Source organism: Stenella coeruleoalba (genome assembly GCF_951394435.1).
Source record: "Stenella coeruleoalba genome assembly, chromosome: 20".
Taxonomy (NCBI): Eukaryota; Metazoa; Chordata; class Mammalia; order Artiodactyla; family Delphinidae; genus Stenella; species Stenella coeruleoalba.
The window spans coordinates 5,725,105-5,747,190 of NC_137166.1; the positions used below are offsets into that span (position 1 = coordinate 5,725,105).

Consider the following 22,086-nt stretch of genomic DNA (forward strand, 5'->3'; position numbering starts at 1 on the left):
GATTCAGTTTCTGGGTCATTTTTTTTCTATGTAGAAAAAATATCCAAAGGCCTGAGTGAAAGAGGAAATCACAGGAAAACCAGGCAAATAAGACTGACGGTCACGCTCTTAGGAGCTAGGCTTTGCTAACAGGGTCCAAATTGAATGAGAGACTTGGAGTCAAAAAGCAGTCAAGCCTCAATTATCTGTGTTAACTGGGGTTTGTGAGAGTTAACTGGGGTTTGTGAGAACGGACAATAAAAGGAAGAAGATAATGCATCCTGATTTGCTGTCTTAAATCTCACAGCAGAAGCTAAAAAAAATAAGTAGCATACAGGGGCATCTGGAATGAGAGTGATGGACAGGGTGTGGTCTTCAGGAAAAGCCTAGTTATAGTTATTCAGACCATTCCTGGGGTCTCTTGGAGAACTATCATTGTTTACAGCTTCTTAACTTCAAAGGAAAGGAGTTGTAAAAAGTTGTTGTCAACAGAAGCCCAATTTGCCTGATATGATGAAGGGATTGGTTGACAATGCACACCTTTTATCAAAAGGATCTGCTGCACAAAAATAGAAAATTGAAGGAACCATCTAATTTCCATAAGTAGCTGGGAGGCAGGAGAAACTATGTAGACAACAAGGGAAGGAAAAGCCCCCTCTTGAACCACAGGTCCAGTTTTCTCTTATTGGTGTAAGAGACAAAGAACAGTGAGGAAGACTCTGTAATCTCCCCTTCTGAATTGTAAGGATGGTGGCAAACCACTAGGGTCAGTGGAGTTAGAGCAATACATTCAGGCCAACTGAAGGCTGCCTCTAATCAAGAAGGATATTTTTGAACTGTTGCCTGGAAGGCAGTCTCACAGTTTTTGAGCCCTACTGGCCTTGAGTAGCCCTTGAATATTTGTATTTCTCCATCCCTCAGGGAAGCTCTTTCTCCACCTAAAGATCTCTCCAACTGGCTATGTTCACCAGTACTTGGAGACTAGGAATTGCCAAGAGCAGTAAGATGCCATCTTTGTTAACATTTGAAATTTCTCTGCCTACGTGTAAGCCTATTGATAAGTCAAATCCTGAAACTGTATATGGGATATTATTTAAAGCACTTTTTCGATAATTTATCTCTCTTTGCATGATAAAGAAGAGCAAGTGTTAACAAAATCTATTTTCTGCTAAAAAAAAATATTTTGGGCTTCCCTGGTGGCACAGTGATTGAGAATCTGCCTGCCAATGCAGGGGACACAGGTTCGAGCCCTAGTCTGGGAAGATCCCACATGCTGCAGAGCAACTAGGCCCGTGAGCCACAACTACCGAGCCTACGCGTCTGGAGCCTGTGCTCTACAAGAGAGGCCGCGATAGTGAGAGGCCCGCGCACTGCGATGAAGAGTGGCCCCCACTTGCCGCAACTAGAGAAAGCCCTCTCACAGAAACTAAGACCCAACACAGCCAAAACTAAATAAATAAATCATATTTTGATGCCCACGTACCCACAGTATTTGCCTTTTGATTTTGATACTTCTGGCCTTATAAGAAAGAAGCAATTCAGCAAAGTGTGGTTCTGTTGTGGACCCCACTGGGATGTAGGCACTCTTGTTGTTGTTAAAGTCCCCTACACATGAACCTTCAAGTTATGAACTTTCAAAGATGCGAACGCACTTGCGCATGTCCAGTCACGTAAGTTAGTTCACGTGTCTGGCATACATTGTTATGTGTGTGCATCCTCTACAAGTGGTTGTGCTTTTGTGTACTTTACTGTACAGTACTGTATAGAGTACAGTGGTATAGTATATATTTTTAACATTTATTTTTGGCTGCATTGGGTCTTTGTTGCTGCACACGGGCTTTCTCTAGTTGTCATGATCAGGGGCTACTCTTCGTTGTGATACGCGGGCTTCTCATCGCGGTGGCTTCCCTTGTTGCGGAGCTCGGGCTCTAGGCGCGTGGAGGATGAGAGCTACTACCCAGACATCACTGGATTGTTTTTCCAAGAGGGTAGATAGAACTGAATCCAGCAAGGAACCAGAACCTGTGCCGTCAACGCCAGGTGTGGGTGAAATTGCAGCTTGCCCTTCATCTCCTTTTGCTGATGATCCTTCAGCTCTACCATCTCTCACCTCCTTCGCTCCTCCTGTTAATAACTCTTCTTGCCTGTGCGCTTGATGCCAACACCTGCATGCCAGCTGTTGTACTGTACTATTGTACTTTTCAAGGTACTGCACTGTAAGATTAAAAATTTTTATTTTTTGTGTTTGTTTTTTAAGTATTATTTGTGTGAAAAGTATTATAAACCTATTACAGTATAGTACTATATAGCCGATTATGTTAGTTGGGTACCTAGGCTAACTTTGTTGGACTTAGGAACAAACTGGACTTACGAATGCACTCTTGGAACGGAACCTGTTCATACGTAGCGGACTTACTGTATTATTATTACTGTTATTATTTTTAAGTAGCATCCCTAGAAGGTAGGACTTCTGTTAACAGGAGCAGAAAAAAGACAAAATAAGCCTGATGAGGTTGGGCCCTGGCCAGAGGCTCATTCCTGTTTGTCTGTGTGATAGCTTGAGACTAGACTTGGCTTTGTATGAACAAGCAATTGAGTTGAGGATCAAACAGCATCAAAGTGTGGCCCAAGAGGAGTTGCCACCCTGTCATGTACCACAAATCAAGCCCGGCTCACAGAAACCTGCATGGGCAGATAGAGGATATGGTTGGCTGGAGGCATAATGCTCTTCTTTGCTTTATTTTCTCCAGATGCTCAGGCTTCTTCCTTAAAAGTCTGGGTGAAGAACACATAATTTAATTAACCCATGTGCTTGGTGGAGGGAGACTGAGTAAGTGGTACATCCTCTCAATGTTCCTTTGCTACCGAGTTTTCGAATATTGAGACCAAAAAACTACATAGAGACAGTCCATGGTCTGTATCAACAACCGTGCCCTCTTATCGTTGAAAATTTTTTGTTTGTTCTTTCAATCAGAATTGAGAACCAGACTTTTGCAGAGTGGCCTAGGAGACATTTATGTTTGAAAATCTTGTGTTGTTTCCAAGTGGTTCTACTTCCAAAAGTTTTATTTATGAGGAAAGTTTTTAAAAAGTGTCATGACAACACAGGGCTCCAACTACCAAAAATTTCCTTAGAATTCTATCTCAGATTTATAAGATTTTTAAAATTTCTAATCAGTTTGAAATTTTCCTACGTCATTTCATCTCCAATAAGAGCAGCCGTGCCAACTGGCAAAGACCATGGTGACCACGTATCTCCGTGTGCCAGATAAGAGGCGAGTTTAAAAAACAGGTTACCACCTCAATACTTACACTTAGAATTCACTTGTATTTCATTTATGGTAATAATAAAAGATAGGAGGTTAGAAGTATATCAGAGAGCCTAGAAAAATATGCATTCTATCACATTATCTTATCCCATCAATAATACTAGGTGAAAATTTCTCTCTGATGATTCTATATTCCTTTTACTTGAAAAGCCCCAAGCAGCTGTTGGAAAGCTAGCTGTGGATAGAACACTGGGCCTAGGGAATCACTGTCAGTTTGAATGCTGAGGTGCCACTTGACCTGCTCTAACACCTGAGACTGACCGACCTCTTGACTTCTTTGAGTCTCAGTTTCTTGACTCATAAAACAAGAATAACACCATCTGCTTCAAGGTGGTGTTGTGAGGATCAAATCCATATAATAAATACTAAAATAAAATTTTAAATTATAATTTAAAAAGTATAAATGTAATACATTTTCACTAGACTCTAGGACTATGAAGATGAATGAGATAAGGTCTGAAATAAAGGAACTCAGGGCCTAAGGGACGTTTGTATTTAGAAACCTTGTGCTGTTTCCATGAGGTTCTTTCTCCAAAGATTCTATTCATGATGAAAGTTTTTAAAAGTGTTGTGATAACACAGGACTTGTCCACCTACTTAAAATTTCTTTATGCGTTTTTGCTCAGCTCTGCATTCATTTTTTATTTTCTAACCACGTTTTAATTTTCCTGTCATTTCATAGTCTTTATAGTAGAACAGAAAAGCATTAGTTCTGCTGTAAATGTCAGTATTACTAAAATAGCAGGGACTGCATAGAATCAGAAAGCCCAGGCCCAATTTCCAATTCTGCCACTTGCTGACAGGATGATGACATTGGCCAAGTCACTCAACATCTCTGAACCTGGGCTACTTCTGCATCAGCAAAGTAGGAAACAGTTTACCAGTGGCACAGGCTGGCTATGAGGAGCAGAAAAACAGACGTTTGTGTGAGAACATCTAAGACAATGTCCTGACATGTAGTAGACCCCCAGTGAATGACTCTTTCCATTTCTCTTTCAAAATTTATAAATATTCCAGCAGAATTCCATGGCAGCCCTGTCTAACTGATAGCCAATTTCTACTTGTGGCTATTAAGCACTTAAAATCCAGCTAATCTACACTGAGATGTGCTGTGAGTGTAAAATACATACTGCATTTCAAAGATTCAGTATAAAAAGAATGTAAAAAATTATTAATAATGTTTACCTGATTACTTATTGATATATCTTAGATAAATTATAATATGTTTTAGGTTTTATATATATTGGGGTAAATTTATTTTTATATATACATATATATATATATATATATATACACACACACTTCATAGATACTCGCCATATCTATTTAGATATATCTCTGTCTATATGTCTATATATATGTATATATGTATATGTAGAGAGATAGAGATATATATAGATATATCTATATAGATATGGAGAGTATCTATAGATATACAGAAATAGAGATATATCTATACAGAGAATATCTACATCTATGAAATTTAAGCTAATATGCATATATTGGGTGTGGGTATGTGTGTATGTATATATAAAATATATACATTGGGTATATTTATGGTTAAATATATATATGTTAAATATACACTATATATGGTTTAATATATACTATTTTTTATTAGCTTTATTTATTTATTATTTTGGCTGTACTGTGTCTTAGCTGCGGCATGCAGGCTTCTTAGTTGAGGTATGTAGACTCTTAGTTGCAGCATGCATGTGGGATCTAGTTCCCCGACCAGGGATCGAACCCAGGCCCCCTGCATTGGGAGCGGGGAGTCTTACCCACTGGACCACCAGGGAAGTGCCTGGTTTAATATATACTACTAAAATTAATTTCATCTGTGTCTTTTTCTAATGTTACAATAAGGAAACCTAAAATTACATATGTGGCTCGCATTGCTTTTCTATTGGCCCACACTTCTGTACAACATAAAATCTTGAGTCTTCACAAGCCAAAAAGAAGCTACTTTTAGTTATCTAGACTTTCTATGGGATCAGTTATTTTTCCCCAAGCATTTCAATTAAAATTAATCTTCAGAATATAGTTTTCTTAGATTCTGATCCACAAAGCAATCTGTTATCTCCTTAAATTAATGAGTCGAAGGATGTCTCTTAGCTACTATATTTGAATAGTATCCTGGAGCTAAGAATCATAAACATAACAATTTAGCTGTGTGTCAAAATGCAACAGCCTAATACCCTATTCTAGGCCCAATTCTTGGATCTGTACCATAATTTTGGAGCTATATATTTTCCCCAATTTGGGTAACAGTTAAATGGATACTGATTTTCCTTAATAGTAACTGGGGAGGCATTTGCCATGAACAGTGGTCCTCTGCAGGTTTTTGAAGTTAACACTCTTGTTAAATCAGAGCATATTACATATCTACAGCTTTAACTCTTCATTTCTTTATGGCCACAGTAAATACACAGATTGGTTCTCCACCATGGTGGTTATAAAACGTATTTCATGGGAGCAAGATGGATACCACTGACCAGCTTGACAGACTCCAAGCCCCTCCCAGTCAATGTGATAAGATCTGGAGACAAGGCTCTTAATTTTACCATAAGCTGGTTGCTCTCATTCTCAGAGATGCTTTAAACAAATGAAGTCAAGTCACATGGATGCAGTGTGACAGGCACTTTGGGGGTTAGATGGTATAGTGGCCAGAACAGAGAAGATTCAAATGGTTGGCTCAGGGATGATAAAAACTGGAGTTTATCTCAGTAACAAAAGTGCAAAAATATTTTTGTCTAGAATGTGTGAGATTAGTAAAAATGGAAAAAAATATGCATAAGTGACAGCAACTGGGTACTTCAGTGAAGAATAAACAATTCGTGATTGAGAATCTGCTGTTAGCACTGGGTTAGGTACAATACATATTTTTTCAACTTCATGTACCCCATTATGGTATATAAGCAAGGCCAGGGTATCACTGTACAGATGAGAAAACGAAACCTCAAAGCAGTTAGGTGACTTTTCAGTGGCACATGACTTATTAAGTACTAAATGTTTGATTAAATCCCAGTTTGGAGTCATTCCAGGTCCCGGTTAATTAATATCATCCACAACAATTCAGCTAAATGTCCCAGAGCACATACATATGCAGGAACAGAGGGGCACTCAGCCGCTGCTTTTGAGCTCCTAGACTCACCGTTCCAAGAGGTACTTAACAAATGGAACCTTAAGATTCTGCAAAGCAGTGGATTTAAAAGGTATAATTCCCCTGAGGATCAAGATACATAATTAACAGCAATATTAATATTGGCTTCTGATCAGTTGATGACATATTTTATTTTAAATATTAAAAATAAAAACAATGGTTTCTCCCAAGTTGCTCCTTCCTCTACTTTCTCCTTTTATTTTATTTTTTTGGAACTGTTTCCATTATGATTCTTGGAACTGGATTAGGAGCCAAACTTATGCCTTTTTTTTTTTTTTTTTTTTGCGGTACGCAGGCCTCTCACTGTTGTGGCCTCTCCCGTTGCGGAGCACAGGCTCCAGACGTGCAGGCTCAGCGGCCATGGCTCACGGGCCTAGCCGCTCCGCGACACATGGGATCCTCCCGGACCGGGTCACGAACCCGTGTCCCCCACATCGGCAGGCGGACTCTCAACCACTGCGCCACCAGGGAAGCCCCAAACTTATGTCTTTTAAATTGCATGCTTACAGTGGTAATGATCAAACAAGGTAAACAAGCCTTAAATTTTGCCTTTTCAATTTCTATCATAACTTTCTCTGTTCATCTTATTTTTTTTCAGGGATTTTTTAAATGGCCAAAAAAAGGGGAAAATAATTTTTTTTTGCATTTAATTTAAGCAACTTGATTAAGAGACCAGTTTCCCTTTACTGAGAATACCATGCACTGAGTTCCAGTTAAGAAGTGTAAACTGTTTGTAATTAACTTCTACATACTTCAAGTCTTTCGATGTTTGTTAAGTGAACCCATAGGAATAAAGAATCCTCTCTCGGAAGTTCAGTCAGTGTTTCACGTAAGTTCATGTATAATCTTGAATTCTCTAGGTTGTGTAACTGACAGAATTTGGTCTTATTGGAAGGGAGGAAGGATTGGGTTGTCTGAATTTGCCCAGTTCACTCACTGTGCATGTGTTACAGTCTGACTCTAATGATATGATGAGGAGGAATAACTGGCTTTCTCGTGGCCCTTGCTTTGTGCTCGGCACTGTTCTAAATACTTTGCATACATTTACTCATTTAATCCTTGTGACATCTCTGTGAAGTTGAGACTATTATGAGCCTATTCTACGTCTGACGGAACTGGAGCAGAGGTGGCAAGCGTGGCACTGGGAATCATGCCAAGGTATCCAGCTCCAGGGCAGTGTTCTCAGCCTTCCTGCATGGAAGCCAGAGCCCTGAGTTCCAGAGCTCAGAATCGAGACGAAAACAAACACAGAAAAATGAGATGGTTAAAGTTTAAGGCTATGATGGGGGGCAACCAGGCAGGGCGCTCTGAGGAGCATGGAGGAAAAATCACTTAACCAGCCAGGGGACAGTCAGAGAGGTGTCCCTGAAGAAGAGGAATCTTGGCAGGTCCAGAAGTTTCCAAAGAGTTAGCCCTGTCAACTGGGGCTGGCCATGGGGCAGCTGGGGCCACGGCGAAGAGGGCATAATCCAGACAGAGGAATGGCCAGCAGGAACGGGAGGGAGAGCTCGGCCAGTTCAAGAAACCACATGTGGTTTGGTATTGGGGGGTGGGGGCAGAGTTCAATGCAGGGAGTGGTATGAAAGGAGGGACTCAATCTACTCATGCATTTATTCAAAAGACATTTACTGAACACCAACTATATGCCAGCACTGTGCCTGGTGCTGAAGATAGAGCAGTGGACACACCAGGAAGAAAGGAAGGAAAGCAGGGAGTGAGAGAGGGAAGTAGAAAGCAAATGGACTATATTCCTGCCTTCAGGGAGCTTACAGGCTCATCAGGGAGCCACACTTTAAACATCCTTTAAATAAGGAAGTAAATGCTTAATTACCAACTGAGAAGAAGGCCAGGAAGGAATAGAACAGGTGCTAGAAGTGAGACTAGCAGGGGAGACCTTCCTTTGGAACGGGTACCAGGGAAGGCTCTGGGAGGAAGTAACATTTCAGCAGGTCACGCCACTTAGAAATGAACAGGAATCAGGCCTGAGGGAAGGCTGTAGAGACCAGGCTAGACTGTAAAGGACCTTTTCACACATGTATAAAGACTTCAGTATTTATCCCAAGAGCCAAAGAGCCTGATGAGGAAGGAAGGGCCCATTAGGCAGAGGAGTGATGGGATCAGATTTGCACTGATAACCCCAGTCTGGGGGCAGGGAAGCCTGATTCAAGCCTGTAGCCTGTGGGCCTCCACAACTCTCCCTTCTGCTACATGCATGTCTCCTCCTTTGCTCATGAGACCCAGCTGCCTGGGTCACAGGTGTCTAAATTCTAGAGTTGCTTAGAGCGTGAACTCTCACATTTCAAAATGTATCTGGTAGCTACAGTCTCTTTAGCTCCCAAACATCAATTCAAAATAAATTCCTGCAAGCTCTCTGATGTTCTTACTTCCCAGCCTGACTTTATTGAGTTCTTATTTGATGTCAGAATTTGGTGCCATAATCTACAGTTATGGAAGCTACAAATTCTTAAATTAGAAATAAATAAATAAGTGGCATATCTTTTCCCCAGGCTTGAAACGTGTAAATGAGGTTGATGAGTCCCATTTACACCGACGGTAAAGACATCTCTATCCAAGATGCAAAAGGAATGAAACACAGAGCTTTTCCATGTAAACCTTTGGAGTTCTATATTCAAGGTAAAAATAACTAACCAATTAATAAGTAAGTAAATAAAAGCAAATGCTCTCTTGTCTTCATGTTCACCATTGCCAGGCAGTGAGGGACAGCAGATCTAGTGGGGACAAGCCACAGTTCTGTCCAGACATACTTCTGTGAGTCAAGTTCATGATCACATTCCACAGGCTAGAAAATGCCTTTGTCCACGCATGGTTAACCCTGGCCCCCTCCTTAACCATCCCCCCTCGTCTGTCCAAAGACAAGGGATTAAATTGCTCCTCCACCCATGCAGATCTAAGATGATCTTACACGGACCAGGAAGGTACTAGCTTCTGGGCAACCCATTAAAAAGGCAGCAATAGCTTGAGCATCTATAATTAAAGCATTAACAATCAGACTTCACAGATTTGGGCTACAGGCCTTCCCGTGAAACGGGGTCACAGGGAGCAGGTAAGGTAAGAGAGGCACATCCTTTTTTTGTGTGTGGGTGGTACGCGGGTCTCTCACTGCCGCGGCCCCTCCCGCTGCAGAGCACAGGCTCCGGATGCGCAGGCCCAGTGGCCACGGCCCACGGGCCCAGCCTCTCCGTGGCATGTGGGATCCTCCCGGACCGGGGCACGAACCCGCGTCCCCTGCATCGGCAGGCAGACTCCCAACCACTGTGCCACCAGGGAAGCCCGGCACATCCTTTTATTAAAGAATTGCTGGGCTCCAGTTACTGCAGCTGAATTGGGCTTCACTGGGGTTACACTTGTCTTAGAGAATCCTTCCTTCCCAAACATAGTGATGTGAAACCACCCGCTGTGACATCTCTCCTGTTGTGGTTGTGCTGGGTGCCCCAGCGCCCTTGTTTCTCTCTTCGGCCTCACTTTCTTCTTCCACCGCAAATCTCTGGTTTCTGTGTCGTGGCCTCAGAGAGGACATTTAGCCCATGGTTCCTTATCCTTTCTCGAGAGGTTCTAAAATAATGCCATTGATGGGACAGGTCACCTGGTGTCTGCTGCTGAGCCCAATGGAATGATTCTGTGATAGAGGCTCTATTCTTAACCCTGCTTTGTAGATGAGGATGTTGAAGTGCAGGGAGATGAGTGGCTTGCCCAAGGTCACATCATCATAAGTGGTGGAGCAGAAATTTGAACCCACTTAAGTCTGACACCAAAGCCAAAGCCCCACCACTATGCTGCTTTTCCCCCAGATGTTTACCCAGAGATCCATCCCTGTCTCTATCAAGATGTCCCCAGGAGCTGCCAACTCAACGCATCGAAGCTGGACTATTCACCTTTCCCAACCTATCCTTCCCTGACTGGTCCAATCCATCTCCATCCTCCTAGGCTAGACAATTTGGAATCATCAGGACGCTGAATCTTGGCTCTTTCTTCCTTCAAACCACACCTTCCACTGGTTGTTCCCCTCCATCGCTACTGTATTGCTCTAACTCATGCCCTCACCTTTGGACCCATGGGTAGCCACCCAAGGGGCACAGTCCTCTGGTGAGCAAAGTGGCAGGAAGGAGAACGGGTAGAGAGGCCAGAATCTCAATCTCATTTCTGCCAATTTCAAGCTAGGAGATCCTGGCCAAGTCCTCACATCTGTAGGAAGGGAGCGCCATCAGCAGCCTCACAGGGAGGTTGTGAGGGTTAGGAATAACACCCATTAAAGCATACCCTGAGATGCACACACTTATGAGAGTCCCGCTAAACAATACAGGTTCTCACTCACCTCTCTGTGCCTCGGTTTACTGCAGTTTGTAAAATGGGGACAGTAGCATGTGCCTCATCGGTCGTGGGGAGATGAGTCAGCCTCTGCGGCCTGTGAGTGCAGCACCCGGCACACAGTAAGCGCCAGGCACTCATTGGCTGTCGTTACCAGCCCACCTCCCCTGCCCTCTCGCTTCTCTAAAGGCACAGAGCAGCCATCACCACTGCCTCCCTACTTGGTACTTAATCAACACACACGTTCACTTTCTCTCCCCAACCAGGAGCTGAGCTGACGAGTGTACTTATTGCTTTCCTTCTCTAGCAGCTGGCCCACTCTGCCACACAGAGTAGGGCTTCAAAAATACCAACTGGGTATCCGTGAAGGACTGTGCTTTCCTTAGAGGGCTTCTCTGGCTAGCTGTTTTGTTTTCCTAGCCTTCTCTTTTTGGGGACTTTTTGTATTATGGACACATCTGGGCAACTTCACAAGGCCGATTTTCAAACCTCATAGAATTACTGGAGGCGGGAGATGAATGCCCCGTTCAGCTGGCGCCTGGCAAACTGACCAGGACAGCAGCCTCCACTGTGCTTTATAAGAAGCAAACGATTGCAGCCAAGCTATGTGGACGGTGTGTTCAGAAAGAGACAAATGAGAAACAGCCGGGGCTCCCAGGAGCTTTGCCTCCAGAAGGGTGTCTTTCTGGAACTCAAGAGACCAGCTCTTCAAGACTGAGTCTCTTCGTAACGATCCTGGGTCTCCAAGCCTATGAAAGCGAAGTTTTGTCCTAAGAAGTGCCTCCAATCCCTTCTACTCTGCTGTGAGCTAAATACTACGATACTGTCTGTTCCAGATTTAAAGATGAGCTGTCAATCACAATGAACAATATTCATCTAAATACATCCTGTCCTGGATGTGAACCCCCTACTGTGAATCTCTGTGCCGTTTACTTGTTCCCAAGAAGCACTCTGTGCTGCACATTCTGGCAGTTTTGTTGCTTTCGATATTTGCAAGTCATTTATATCATGAGTTAGTGAGATGCTGCGAAAATGACCACGGCTAAGTGAGAGATAAGCTCGCTTTTGTGGTGCCAATGGATTTCCACACTGGTATGTATTCACCGAGATCCTATTTTCTTTTGAAAACATCAGTGGCACACTGTGGATTCATTTGTAGCTTGCTATCTACCCTTAACTCACAGATTCACAGATATAAAGGGGAATTACGGAGCTTGTCCGGTCCAGGGATGGCAAATATGTTCCAGCCCTACAAACATCTCTAAATGACCAATGGATAGTAGCTTCCAGAAGCATTGCATTGGGAGAGATACTCAGGTCAAGCCAGGGGTGATTAGCAGTATCTGCCACGTATATGGTGACAGAGTGGGGCAGCACACGTGCCACTTACTTGCCATTGCAGACAGTTTAACCCCTCTAGTCTGCAGATATATGACTCTTTCAAGATCACACACACAGCCTTGGCAGGAAAGCAACACTCACATTGCCATTTGTACTGTCTCTGCTCCCCAGCTGTGGAATCGGTGTTCACTCCACCACTGAACAAAATGAGCAGATAAAGCAGGGTTATGGGGAGCGTGGCAGATGGAGAAAGGCAGTGGGAATCACAGGCTTTAAAAACCTGCGTAAGAGCACGCCAGGAGCAGGTAGGAAAAGGCTAGCCGCACCAGGCTGGGGCCACGCCGTTATTATTGTTATTGTTTTGCCTGGGTCTTGCTGGGTGTCATCCCTGTCTATAACTGAGAAGCCACAGAGTCTCTGAACTCCTGGTGAAGCAGGAATAGGTAAGTCCATTGTACCAAATGTTTCTGGATGACACAATGAGGAAGCCTGAAGGGCACTTTGTGGCATTCCTAAAGTCACATGTGTGCAGGGGCAGAGATCTGCATACATGTGCATGCGGAAAGGAATGGGCACCAGTGCATGGCAAAGGGGCAGCGCCACATGCCATGGTTGCCTCATATACAACTCCAGTGGGCGACTCTGGTTCTTGCCTGCCCAACTTCCATTCCCTTCCTTAGATGACAGCACCCTAACTTACTCTGAGTAACTAACGACCCTTTTTTTCACTCTCAGTCCATTTGCTTTAGGTGGGGCTGAGTCTACCCTGGTTTGGGGGCAAGGCATGTGACCCAGACTTAGCCAACCAGAGCCTCAGGACCAACTGGACAGGGTAACTGGCTCAGGGATGGACACGCGCTCTAAGGACAGCCAATGAGATTCGATTTCAAGCTTGGGTTGCCAGTGTCAGGAAGAGATGCTCTCTCAGGTGACATCAGACTGAGAAAATGAAGTGGAGCTGCTGAGACCTCCACACAGGGAAGCAGGGATGGTTGGGACTGTCTAAGAGTAAAGACAGTAGAAGGAAAATGGAACCACAGATGGATAAGACCAAAGTTGATGTCGTCATCTGGGCACAGATACATAGCCATGCTAGCAGGCAAAGCTAACCCTGAAATATTTGTCACATGACCCCCAAAATTCCCCCGGCCAGACTGTGTTTTGAGTTAGGTTTCTATCATTTGCAAACAGCAAAAGAATCTTGACCAATAATAAACCAAAGACCCATTTTCCCCATAAGACATACAGACCGCAATGTTCCTCCTTGGACCCAACTTATCCCAAACAGTTATATTACCTGCAAGGAGCCCCGGATGTCTTTCCCCCCGACAATCACGAGTTCTGCCATGTCTTCCGCATGGGGAGTCTGGGCGTGGACGAATAGAGTCTTGCCCACTGCAGTTATGTTTCTCAGGGCGACTAAGCTGCCATCATTGTTCACCTTGAAGTATGGGCTGGAGACCTCATAGTGTAGCTTGTCATTTCCCTTACAGTCACTGAAGGTCACTGGCAAAAACAAAACACATGAACAGAAACAGGAGTGTGAGTAGGTTGGGCAGCTCAGTCCTGGAGCTATCTTTGACCATTAAATGTGGATTACCACTCTGCATTCCAGATCCACAAATGCTGCCCCTTATCCCACAGCACCCTCTTGTAGCCATATGGCTCTGACTGTGCTGAAGGACCTCACTCAATCAAGAATCGTCCTTAATCACCTCCCATGGCCCAGGCAGGTGCAAAGCCCTTTGATGCACAAAGAGAACCTCTTCCCTGCCCTGGAGTGTAGTGAGTTAAGCGTACAGTCAGATATGGTGGAGTGATGTTTGAGGACACGATCTCCTCCCTTCTGTACGGGGTGCTGTGGCAGAACCAGAGAGTTCAGGAGCCTTGAGGGACAGCTTCATAGACACGATATCTGAGCTGGGTCTTGAAGATGAACGGGAAATTAGAAGGCCCCTAAGAGGGTATTGGGGTTCTAGGATACTAAAAGGCATGGAGGTGGTGAAGTAACAAAACAGACTCAGAGAAAGAGAACTAACTCAGTGCACTGGGACCAGAGGTGGACTTGAAATGATGCAGGGCTGGGGAGGTGGAGAGGCTGGAAATGAAGCTGAACATGTCCTTTAGATACAAATTAGGAAATGCCACTAAGTTAGGGGGCTGCCTCATAGCCCTGAACTACTTTTAGTGTGGACAGGGTCAAGGTCAAGTGTGTGTTCTGGTCCATAGCCCTGAACTATTTTTAGTGTGGAGAGGGTCAAGGTCAGGTGTGTGTTCTGGTTCCAGTGTAGATCAGTGCTTCCCACGGGGCTGGGGTGTATCAGAATCACATGGGAGATTTGTTTTTTAAGTACTGAGCACCCAGTCCAAAGATTCTAATTTAGTAGCTCTGGGTTCTACAGAGCGGTTTGGAGAAGGGCAAGAAGAGAAGCCAAGAAAACTGTTAGTCTGGTGTCATACCAGTGACGCCTGGCCCAGATCAGGACAGTGGCTGGAGAGATGTGAGGGCACTTCCTACAGTTGCGTGGCTAGGTCGTGTCCGAGAAGCAGCCATGCTGGCGGAACCGCATGGAGCTCAGGGCCGTTACCATGAGCAGCAGCTGTGACGGCTCATCCGTCAGGCTTCCCTCTGCGGTGCGTGTTTACTTAGTGCACGATTCTGTTACTACAGGTATCACCACTTATTGTCTGTATGTGTGTATGCCTGTCTGCCTTCCTCTGTAAACTCTGGGGACCCTGTGGGTAAGCGTGGAATTGTATTACCTGCTTTCTCTCCCACCCCCACTTTTGTTTTTTTAGCTCTCTGCTAAACAGTCTCGTTTGTTCGTTTACTAAACCTTTAATTGGAGCGTAACACAGATACAGAAGAGCACATAAATCAGAATGTACAGCTCAGCGAATTTTCACAAAGTGGGCACATCCGTGTGCCCAGCGCCCAGCCCTACACACAAAATATTACCAGCCCCCCTTCCTCCCCCTCCCCGAGGAGAATCCCTACCCTCCTCCCCAAAGGCTACACTATCCTAACTTCTAATACCATAGATGAGTTTCATTCGTACTTGCACTTCATGCAAATGGAATCGTAGAGTGGGTGCTCACTTGTGTCTGCCCCTTTCACTCAACATTATGTTTGTAAGGTCCATCCAAGTGGCTGCAAGTAGCGCAGTTTATCCTCGTCAGTGTATAGAATTCCATTATGTGGCCATACTGCGTCCATTTATGTACTCTACTGCTGATGGGCATATGGGCTATTTCCAGTTTGGGGTTCTTAAAATATTACTACCAGGAACCTTCTTGTGTGTCTTTTAGTGACAATATCTACCTGGGTCCAAGTACACTGTTAAAGCCATATAACTGTCTGCTGAATTAAGCTGATCTTTCTATTCTGGGACCATAATTCTTATGGTGATAATAACCATTTTAGCTGATCATTATAATGGCTAATGTGAATTGAACACTTTCTACACATGCAACTCAGGGCTAAGCATTTTATGTACATGACCTTATTTAATCTTTACAACAGTTTTGACCCCCTCCCTCCACAGTCTGTAGATAAAGTAACTGAGGCTTCTGAGAGGGCAAAGGAGGTGCCCAGCACGCAGTCTGTAAATCATAAAACCAAGGTTTGAACCCTGGTCTGTCCGCTTTTCACCACTACCTGATCTCAGTAAAGACACAGCCCTGTTGTAAAACACTCCCCTCCTGAAATCCCATCAGAACCTGCATATAATGACGTGAGTCCCCAGCTCAGTCCTGCTCTCACGTTCCCGCCCAGTCCGGAAGCACTTCCCAGGGTGCCAGTGCCACCTCGAGGTCCCTCTGTGTCAGGGCTCCAGCGCCTTTCCTGGCTGCCAAGTCAGCTCTAGGGGCTTCTCTGTAATGTACACACATGGGATCTCTTGGGAGTCTGCAGTTCTCAGACACTTGTTCACTTCCTCTGACCATCTTCGTAGCTAAGAGTGATTGGGCGTGGCTGGGTTCAGGTTCTGGAAGTGAACTATGAAGGAGAGACACGGAGGTTGCTTTCATTGTCACCATCAGTTAGCATCAATCCACTGAAGGCACACTGCTCAGACGACAGGGCCCGCTTGGGAACTTGTTGTCTATTTTGCCAGGATGCTGGTTCTGGCCTTAGTCCCTGGGCAGGATCAAAGAAGACAGTCTCAGCTGGGAAGGGCTGGAGGCTAGGGAAGGCATACAAAGGCTAATATGGTTATTATCACCACAGTAATTATCTTCCCAGAATAGAGAGACTCTGTAGGGGTTCTAGTTTCACAGGTAAATTCCTTCCTTCTTCCCTTCCTTCCTTTCTCTTTCCTTCCACAAATATTTCCTGAGCCCAGGTTATGCCGGATGTTGGGTTTATAATGTGGAACAAAGATGGACACAGTCCCTGGCTTGAAGTCTAGTATGAGGGTGGAGGGGTGGAGATGGACATTAATAGGGGACTTATTACAGGCAGACAGAACCACAACATGTGGAATGGCCCTGTGGCATTCACGGAGCTGCAAATAAGCCAGTGAGATGGGCACAGAGAGCAAGGGAGAAAGCAAAGAAGAGATAAGCTGGTCCAGGAAATGTGGGGTCTGGAAGGTCACATAAAGACGTATTCCTTGAAGGAAATTGGGACCCGTCCATCACAACTGTAGAACCGACTTTCCTCCTCTTGAGTCTCGTACAGCTCTGGCTCCCCATGCAAAATAATGCTCAACACTCAACATCCTCCCTGTCCAAGCTGTCCACTGGCCCCCCACTGGCATCCATCTTCACTCTGTGTCTCCCACATTACCCACTTCCGCACCTCCCGACAGCTACGCTACTCTCCTGCCCCTTCGATGGATTGTATCGCTCCCTCTGTGCAGAAGGTAAGTACTTCCCAGCTTCTTCACCCTGTTAACTCTATCATTACCTCTATCATTAACTCTATCATTCTTGGAGAGTCAGCTTGGGCCACTTCTCCAAATATCCTCTTTGTGTTTCCAGCGTTTCCTGTACATAGTGAATTTTATATCATATCATATCAACAGGTCCACTCTATGTATCTGTTTTCCCCATCAGAACCAAGGGCAGAAATTGGATCTTATTCTTTTATTCATCTCCAGCAATGAACAGAAAGCTTTTCCATACAGGAGGCCATCAATAACAATTCCACTTAATTACTCTCTCGGGGCTAAATGATGCTCTAGAGGTGGTGGTGCAGGGGTACCTCTTCCACACTGGGCGCAGAAGATACTGCAGGCAAGGCTGGGAACTGAGAAGGAAGGCCCCTTATCACCTCTTGTCTTGGTTGAGCCCAGCAGTGGAGCCAGGTAGGACATGAAGAACTCAGCCATGGTCTCCCCTTAGTTCCCCAGGCTCTGTGTGCATCCATTCATGCCAGCACTTAGCCTCCTGTGCTTAGCTTTGCCTTAGCTCACTGGTGAAGTCAGGGGTGGTGCCTTATCTTCCCTCATAATCCCAATAAAGCTTCGCATAGCCACTAAGCATAGCTGGGATCGGTGTGTGAGTGCTGAATGAAGTTTTGACAAAGAACAGTAACTTGTTATTTACTGAGTGGCATCTGAGTGCCAGGCTCTGTGCCCGAGACTGTACATTCAGTCTCTCCTTTTAGCCTCATAGCAATTCTAATCTATAGCAGCATTTCCCCACTTTTTTTCATTATCTCCCCTGACCCAGGAGCGTTTTCAGATCTTTTTGTCTAACAGCCACCATTCTCATGAATCGTCAATGTCATAGACATACTGTATACCAGTTTATTAACTGCATGTATATCTGTACTCTACACACACACACAAAGTACAATTTTTGCCTCTCTCCCAAGAACCCATGTCACCGCTTTGGTGACATACAGCCCCACTGAGAATGCATAATCTACTATAAGCATCATTTCCATATTACGGGAGAAAAGACTGAGCCTTGGAGAGACTGACGAACATGCTCAAGGCCACACACCCAGAAAAGGCAGACACCTGGTCCCAGTCTGATCAGTCTGCATCTACAGTTCAAGCTCTCGGCACATCCATTTCCCAGAAATGATAAATGAGAGGAAAAAGGGCAGCTGCCCCCAGCCTGTCCCCTCAGGCCTCTCACTGATCCCTCCAGGTCGTCAGAGGTACCAGGTGAGGGCACACTGAGAGACCACATCTACATTCAGGACCTGGCACACAGTAGGCCCTCAATATATTCTAGCTCTCTTCCCAACTTGTGCTATCAAGAAACTAGGGTTGCATAATGGGGTCTTATGTATTTTATACAGCTTTTACCAGTTCAGGAGTGAGTGCTTTAGACTGTGGGTCTTTTTCAAGGCTATGAGAATCACCTAGAGAATATTTTTTAAAAGTAGCAATACCTGTCCCAACTCCGAACCGAGATTCTGACATAGCTAGGCTGGGGTCCAGGCACTAGTATCTCTTTAAGACTCCCCAGATGAATCTAATGCAGCCAGGGCCAAGAACTAGGACCTTGGACAATGGATTCCTTGTCAAGATGCCAGGTTTCCACATTTCCCAGCGATTCCTGGCACAGAGAAGAGGGTGGGGACCTATCATGCCAGGAACTGCTATTCTCGTGCCCTAAGAAGCAGCAGTTTTAATGGTAGGTTTCTAAGCCCTTTTCCAATCCTGGCTCATGTGTAGTGGCCCTGAGACCTTGGGAAAGACACCTGTCCCTTTAACCAAGGAACAAACAACAGTACCTCCCCTCATAGGTACTATAATTCTTACGGTGAGCATTAAACAAGATATGTACCTAGGTACATAAAGAACTTTGGACAGACCCTGGTGTCCCATGAATAAGAACTATTCTCATCATTATTCCTGTAATTCTGGGCATTAAAGGAGCTTCACTTTCCTTTTCTACACAGCTTCCTTCTTCTAGCTGGTTTTCTGCCTGCCTCCTGGGTCCTTCCACCTCCTTCTAGGCAGGTACCTGTGTTCTGGCCTATGCGGTTACCATGGGGATGGTTACTGCAGACATTTCTGCTGAGGCTAAAGGAGTGAGGCAGATGATTCTGATCCAAACTTGCCCATCTTTGGATCCTCCCACTTTTCTTGGCAAAGCCCTACCTGTCTCACATGAGAAGTCATGAAGGAAAAATGACATCAAAGGAGTGAAATTACAGTGCCTGCCCATAGTGGACGCCACAAAGTGATATTAAATATTCTTCAAATGATTGTTTGTAAAGATAAGAGGCCAAAAATCCAAGTCATTCTTTTTTCTAAAAGAGCGACGCTGTGCTGAGAGCCTTCTATTCATGATTGCGGTGAATCCTCACATTACGCATTTGATGTGAGGACTTTTTTCCTCTGGCAACCGAGACCTACTGTGGCCAAATGAGGTTAAGGCCAGTTAGTCTAGGCTAGTCTGCCTAAGCAAATGTGCTCCTTCCTAAAAACCAACTAGCTTCCAGATTCACAGTCTAGCCATACTTTCACACCTGATCTATTATTCATTTAATATTTTTCTTTTAATTGACTGACATTTTCATTTACAAAATTATTTGAAGATAATCTTTATAGTACATGATGAATGTGCCAAATGTGTTTTTTTTCTAAAAATAAATTTAAGAAGTCAAGTAAAAACATATGTTTGTCCATGTATGCACTAAAACCCTCACAATGATGTGTGTTCCATTCTCCAGAAATGCTGGCTTGGGCTATATTCCTCCCTCATTTGAACAAATGCATGCCTGGCTCTACCCTACTCAGGCTTAAAATCTAGGAGGGCTCTGATATAATTATATATGATTATCTGATATAATCTAGGAGAGCTTCTGATATTTGAAATAATATATACAACATGAGTAATGAGGTCATGAGAAAGACGAAAACCTTAGAAAAGGCACAAATCTAGACCACTCCGACGATCGTGTTTTAATATTAATCAAAACAGAAATAGGTCACAACACTCTTTGTTTCTTCGTCCCCCTGAAGGAAACAGACTCTACTTCCCCACTGATTGTAATCTCCCCTTAAATTTCCTATTACAGGGCACAATTGATAGGATCAGCCCTGCATTGTCTTACATTATGAACTTTGTTGACACAATCAAAATGTCAGTGATTCTCAAACTTTTAAATAGAGATCAAGCCAGTGCATGTTTCAGGGTGCAGAGTTCAAAGAACACATGAAGGATGAAATTGAATAGTCTGTCTATTTTTTTTAAAAAATAGATGTTTCTATAGAGACAACCTCCTAAGTAGCTCAGAATAACACCATGAAGATAATTGAAAGGAAAAATTCTAATAAACAATTAAACTTGTGAACAAATATTGAAAACCTCTATCTGAGGGGGAAAAGGAGCCATCTGTACTATTCTGAACCTACAAAGGACTTCCTTACATAGCTTATCACTAGTACTTAAAAGAGCTTCTGGAAAAAAAATTATATATATAATATACTACACATGGGGATTTACTGGAATCAATTGCACATCATTCTTTGAAACAATCTTTGAACACCCTAGGAGAAGAAAGGGGGGAAGTAAAAAGTCCCCACCTGGGGGAAAAATGCAAATTAGGCGAATGGCACCACTCAGAGTTTCAATTATGCTTTCAGCGTGTTTCCACTCAAAATGTCCTCTGGGCTTAATGCAAATGTCACAGAAGACAAACTTTAGCTGGGAGACAAAACCACAATTGAAATGGGTAGTTTGGCATGTGAATTAAGGGGCTTAATCTTCCTGACCTTGATTTTATGCTTTTCTATTTCTTTCTTTTGAATGTGGTTCTTAGGGATGGAAGTGGAAAAGGCATAGAATCCTTACCATCTAGAAATGTGTGAGGAAGCAAATTAAGCCATATTATGATCCCAGAAAATATAACAATGCAGATGGATTTAAATTTATCTGCAAAATAAAGAGCAGGCCTGCTCATGTAGGTAGGTATGAACTAAATATGGCATCTGTGCTATTCTTATAAGTGTTCTGGGGTGAGTTTGTGATCCATGCACTCGTATCTTACATGGGCAAATGGTCCTAAACACATTATTCACATTTGTAGAGACTGGTCTACACATAACTTTAGGGCCTCTCAGAGTTGGTGGCCTGGTGGAGTCTTGGTGGCCAAGACTCCACTTGTACACGTGTGTGGGGATATGTGACGATCAGTAGTAGTGTGGGGTTGGAACCAGTCAACCTGGGACGTGTATTCCTCCCACAGTCAGACGCACTTGGATCTACTTCTAGCAACCTATACTTGCACACGGAAGAGAATGGCTGTTTCAGCAGTATGCTGGTAAAAAAAAGAAAACAAACAAAAATGCAGAATGTACGTTGTTTACCCCCTCTTAAGACTGTACCACATATCCTGGTACTCATAGCTCAGTTAGTCAAACAGAATTCAATTGCTCCATTTAGCACGAAGGGCCTGCATATCCACTGATCTGCAGAGTCTTCGCTAGGGCATGGAAAGCCATGCCTTTCTAACAACTGAAATAGCACTTAGTTCAGAAACATCAGATGGACTCTGCCCAGGATACACACCATCAGTTAATTGCTTTTCACACCCTCAGTAGGGTCCAACTTTCTTTGAAAGAACTCAAAGGACTTTAGTCCAGAGGCTCTTTGGATTTGCCCAAGTGAGAGAAACAGAAAACATTTTCTTCTGCTTCTCAGAACACCCTCATTACTCAAGCCTTCTAGTCAATCAAGGTTTCATTAACATATGTTCAGTCCCACCCACGTTGGACCAGATCCCTGTATGATACATCCTCCAGCCTTGATTTTGTCTACCCTCCTGATTCCTGAATGCACGGAACCATATCCTGTGTTCCATGTTTGGCCTGGAGTCAGCATTGACATCCACAGAGCTTCTGTAAGGTTCTTGTCATGCTCCTAATCATGACTGATTATCCCAGCAGTGGATGTCACCTCCAAAGGCTGTGTAGATCTGATAGGTGCAGAATGCACATAAAACGGTCCTAATACATCTCATGTGTCAATCCCAAGTTC

At 44.0% G+C, this 22,086-nt stretch overlaps 1 protein-coding gene across 3 annotated transcripts in view; it reads right to left on the bottom strand.

Annotated features, from left to right (window-relative positions):
• CDH13 (cadherin 13) overlaps positions 1-22,086 on the bottom strand; it is a 1,005,991-nt gene that overhangs the window by 615,904 nt on the left and 368,001 nt on the right. For all 3 annotated transcript variants that reach the window (XM_079906234.1, XM_079906233.1, XM_079906235.1), the window contains one exon: positions 13,436-13,644. In XM_079906234.1, the coding sequence (XP_079762360.1) occupies positions 13,436-13,644 (209 nt within the window). The remainder of the gene's footprint in view (positions 1-13,435; positions 13,645-22,086) is intronic.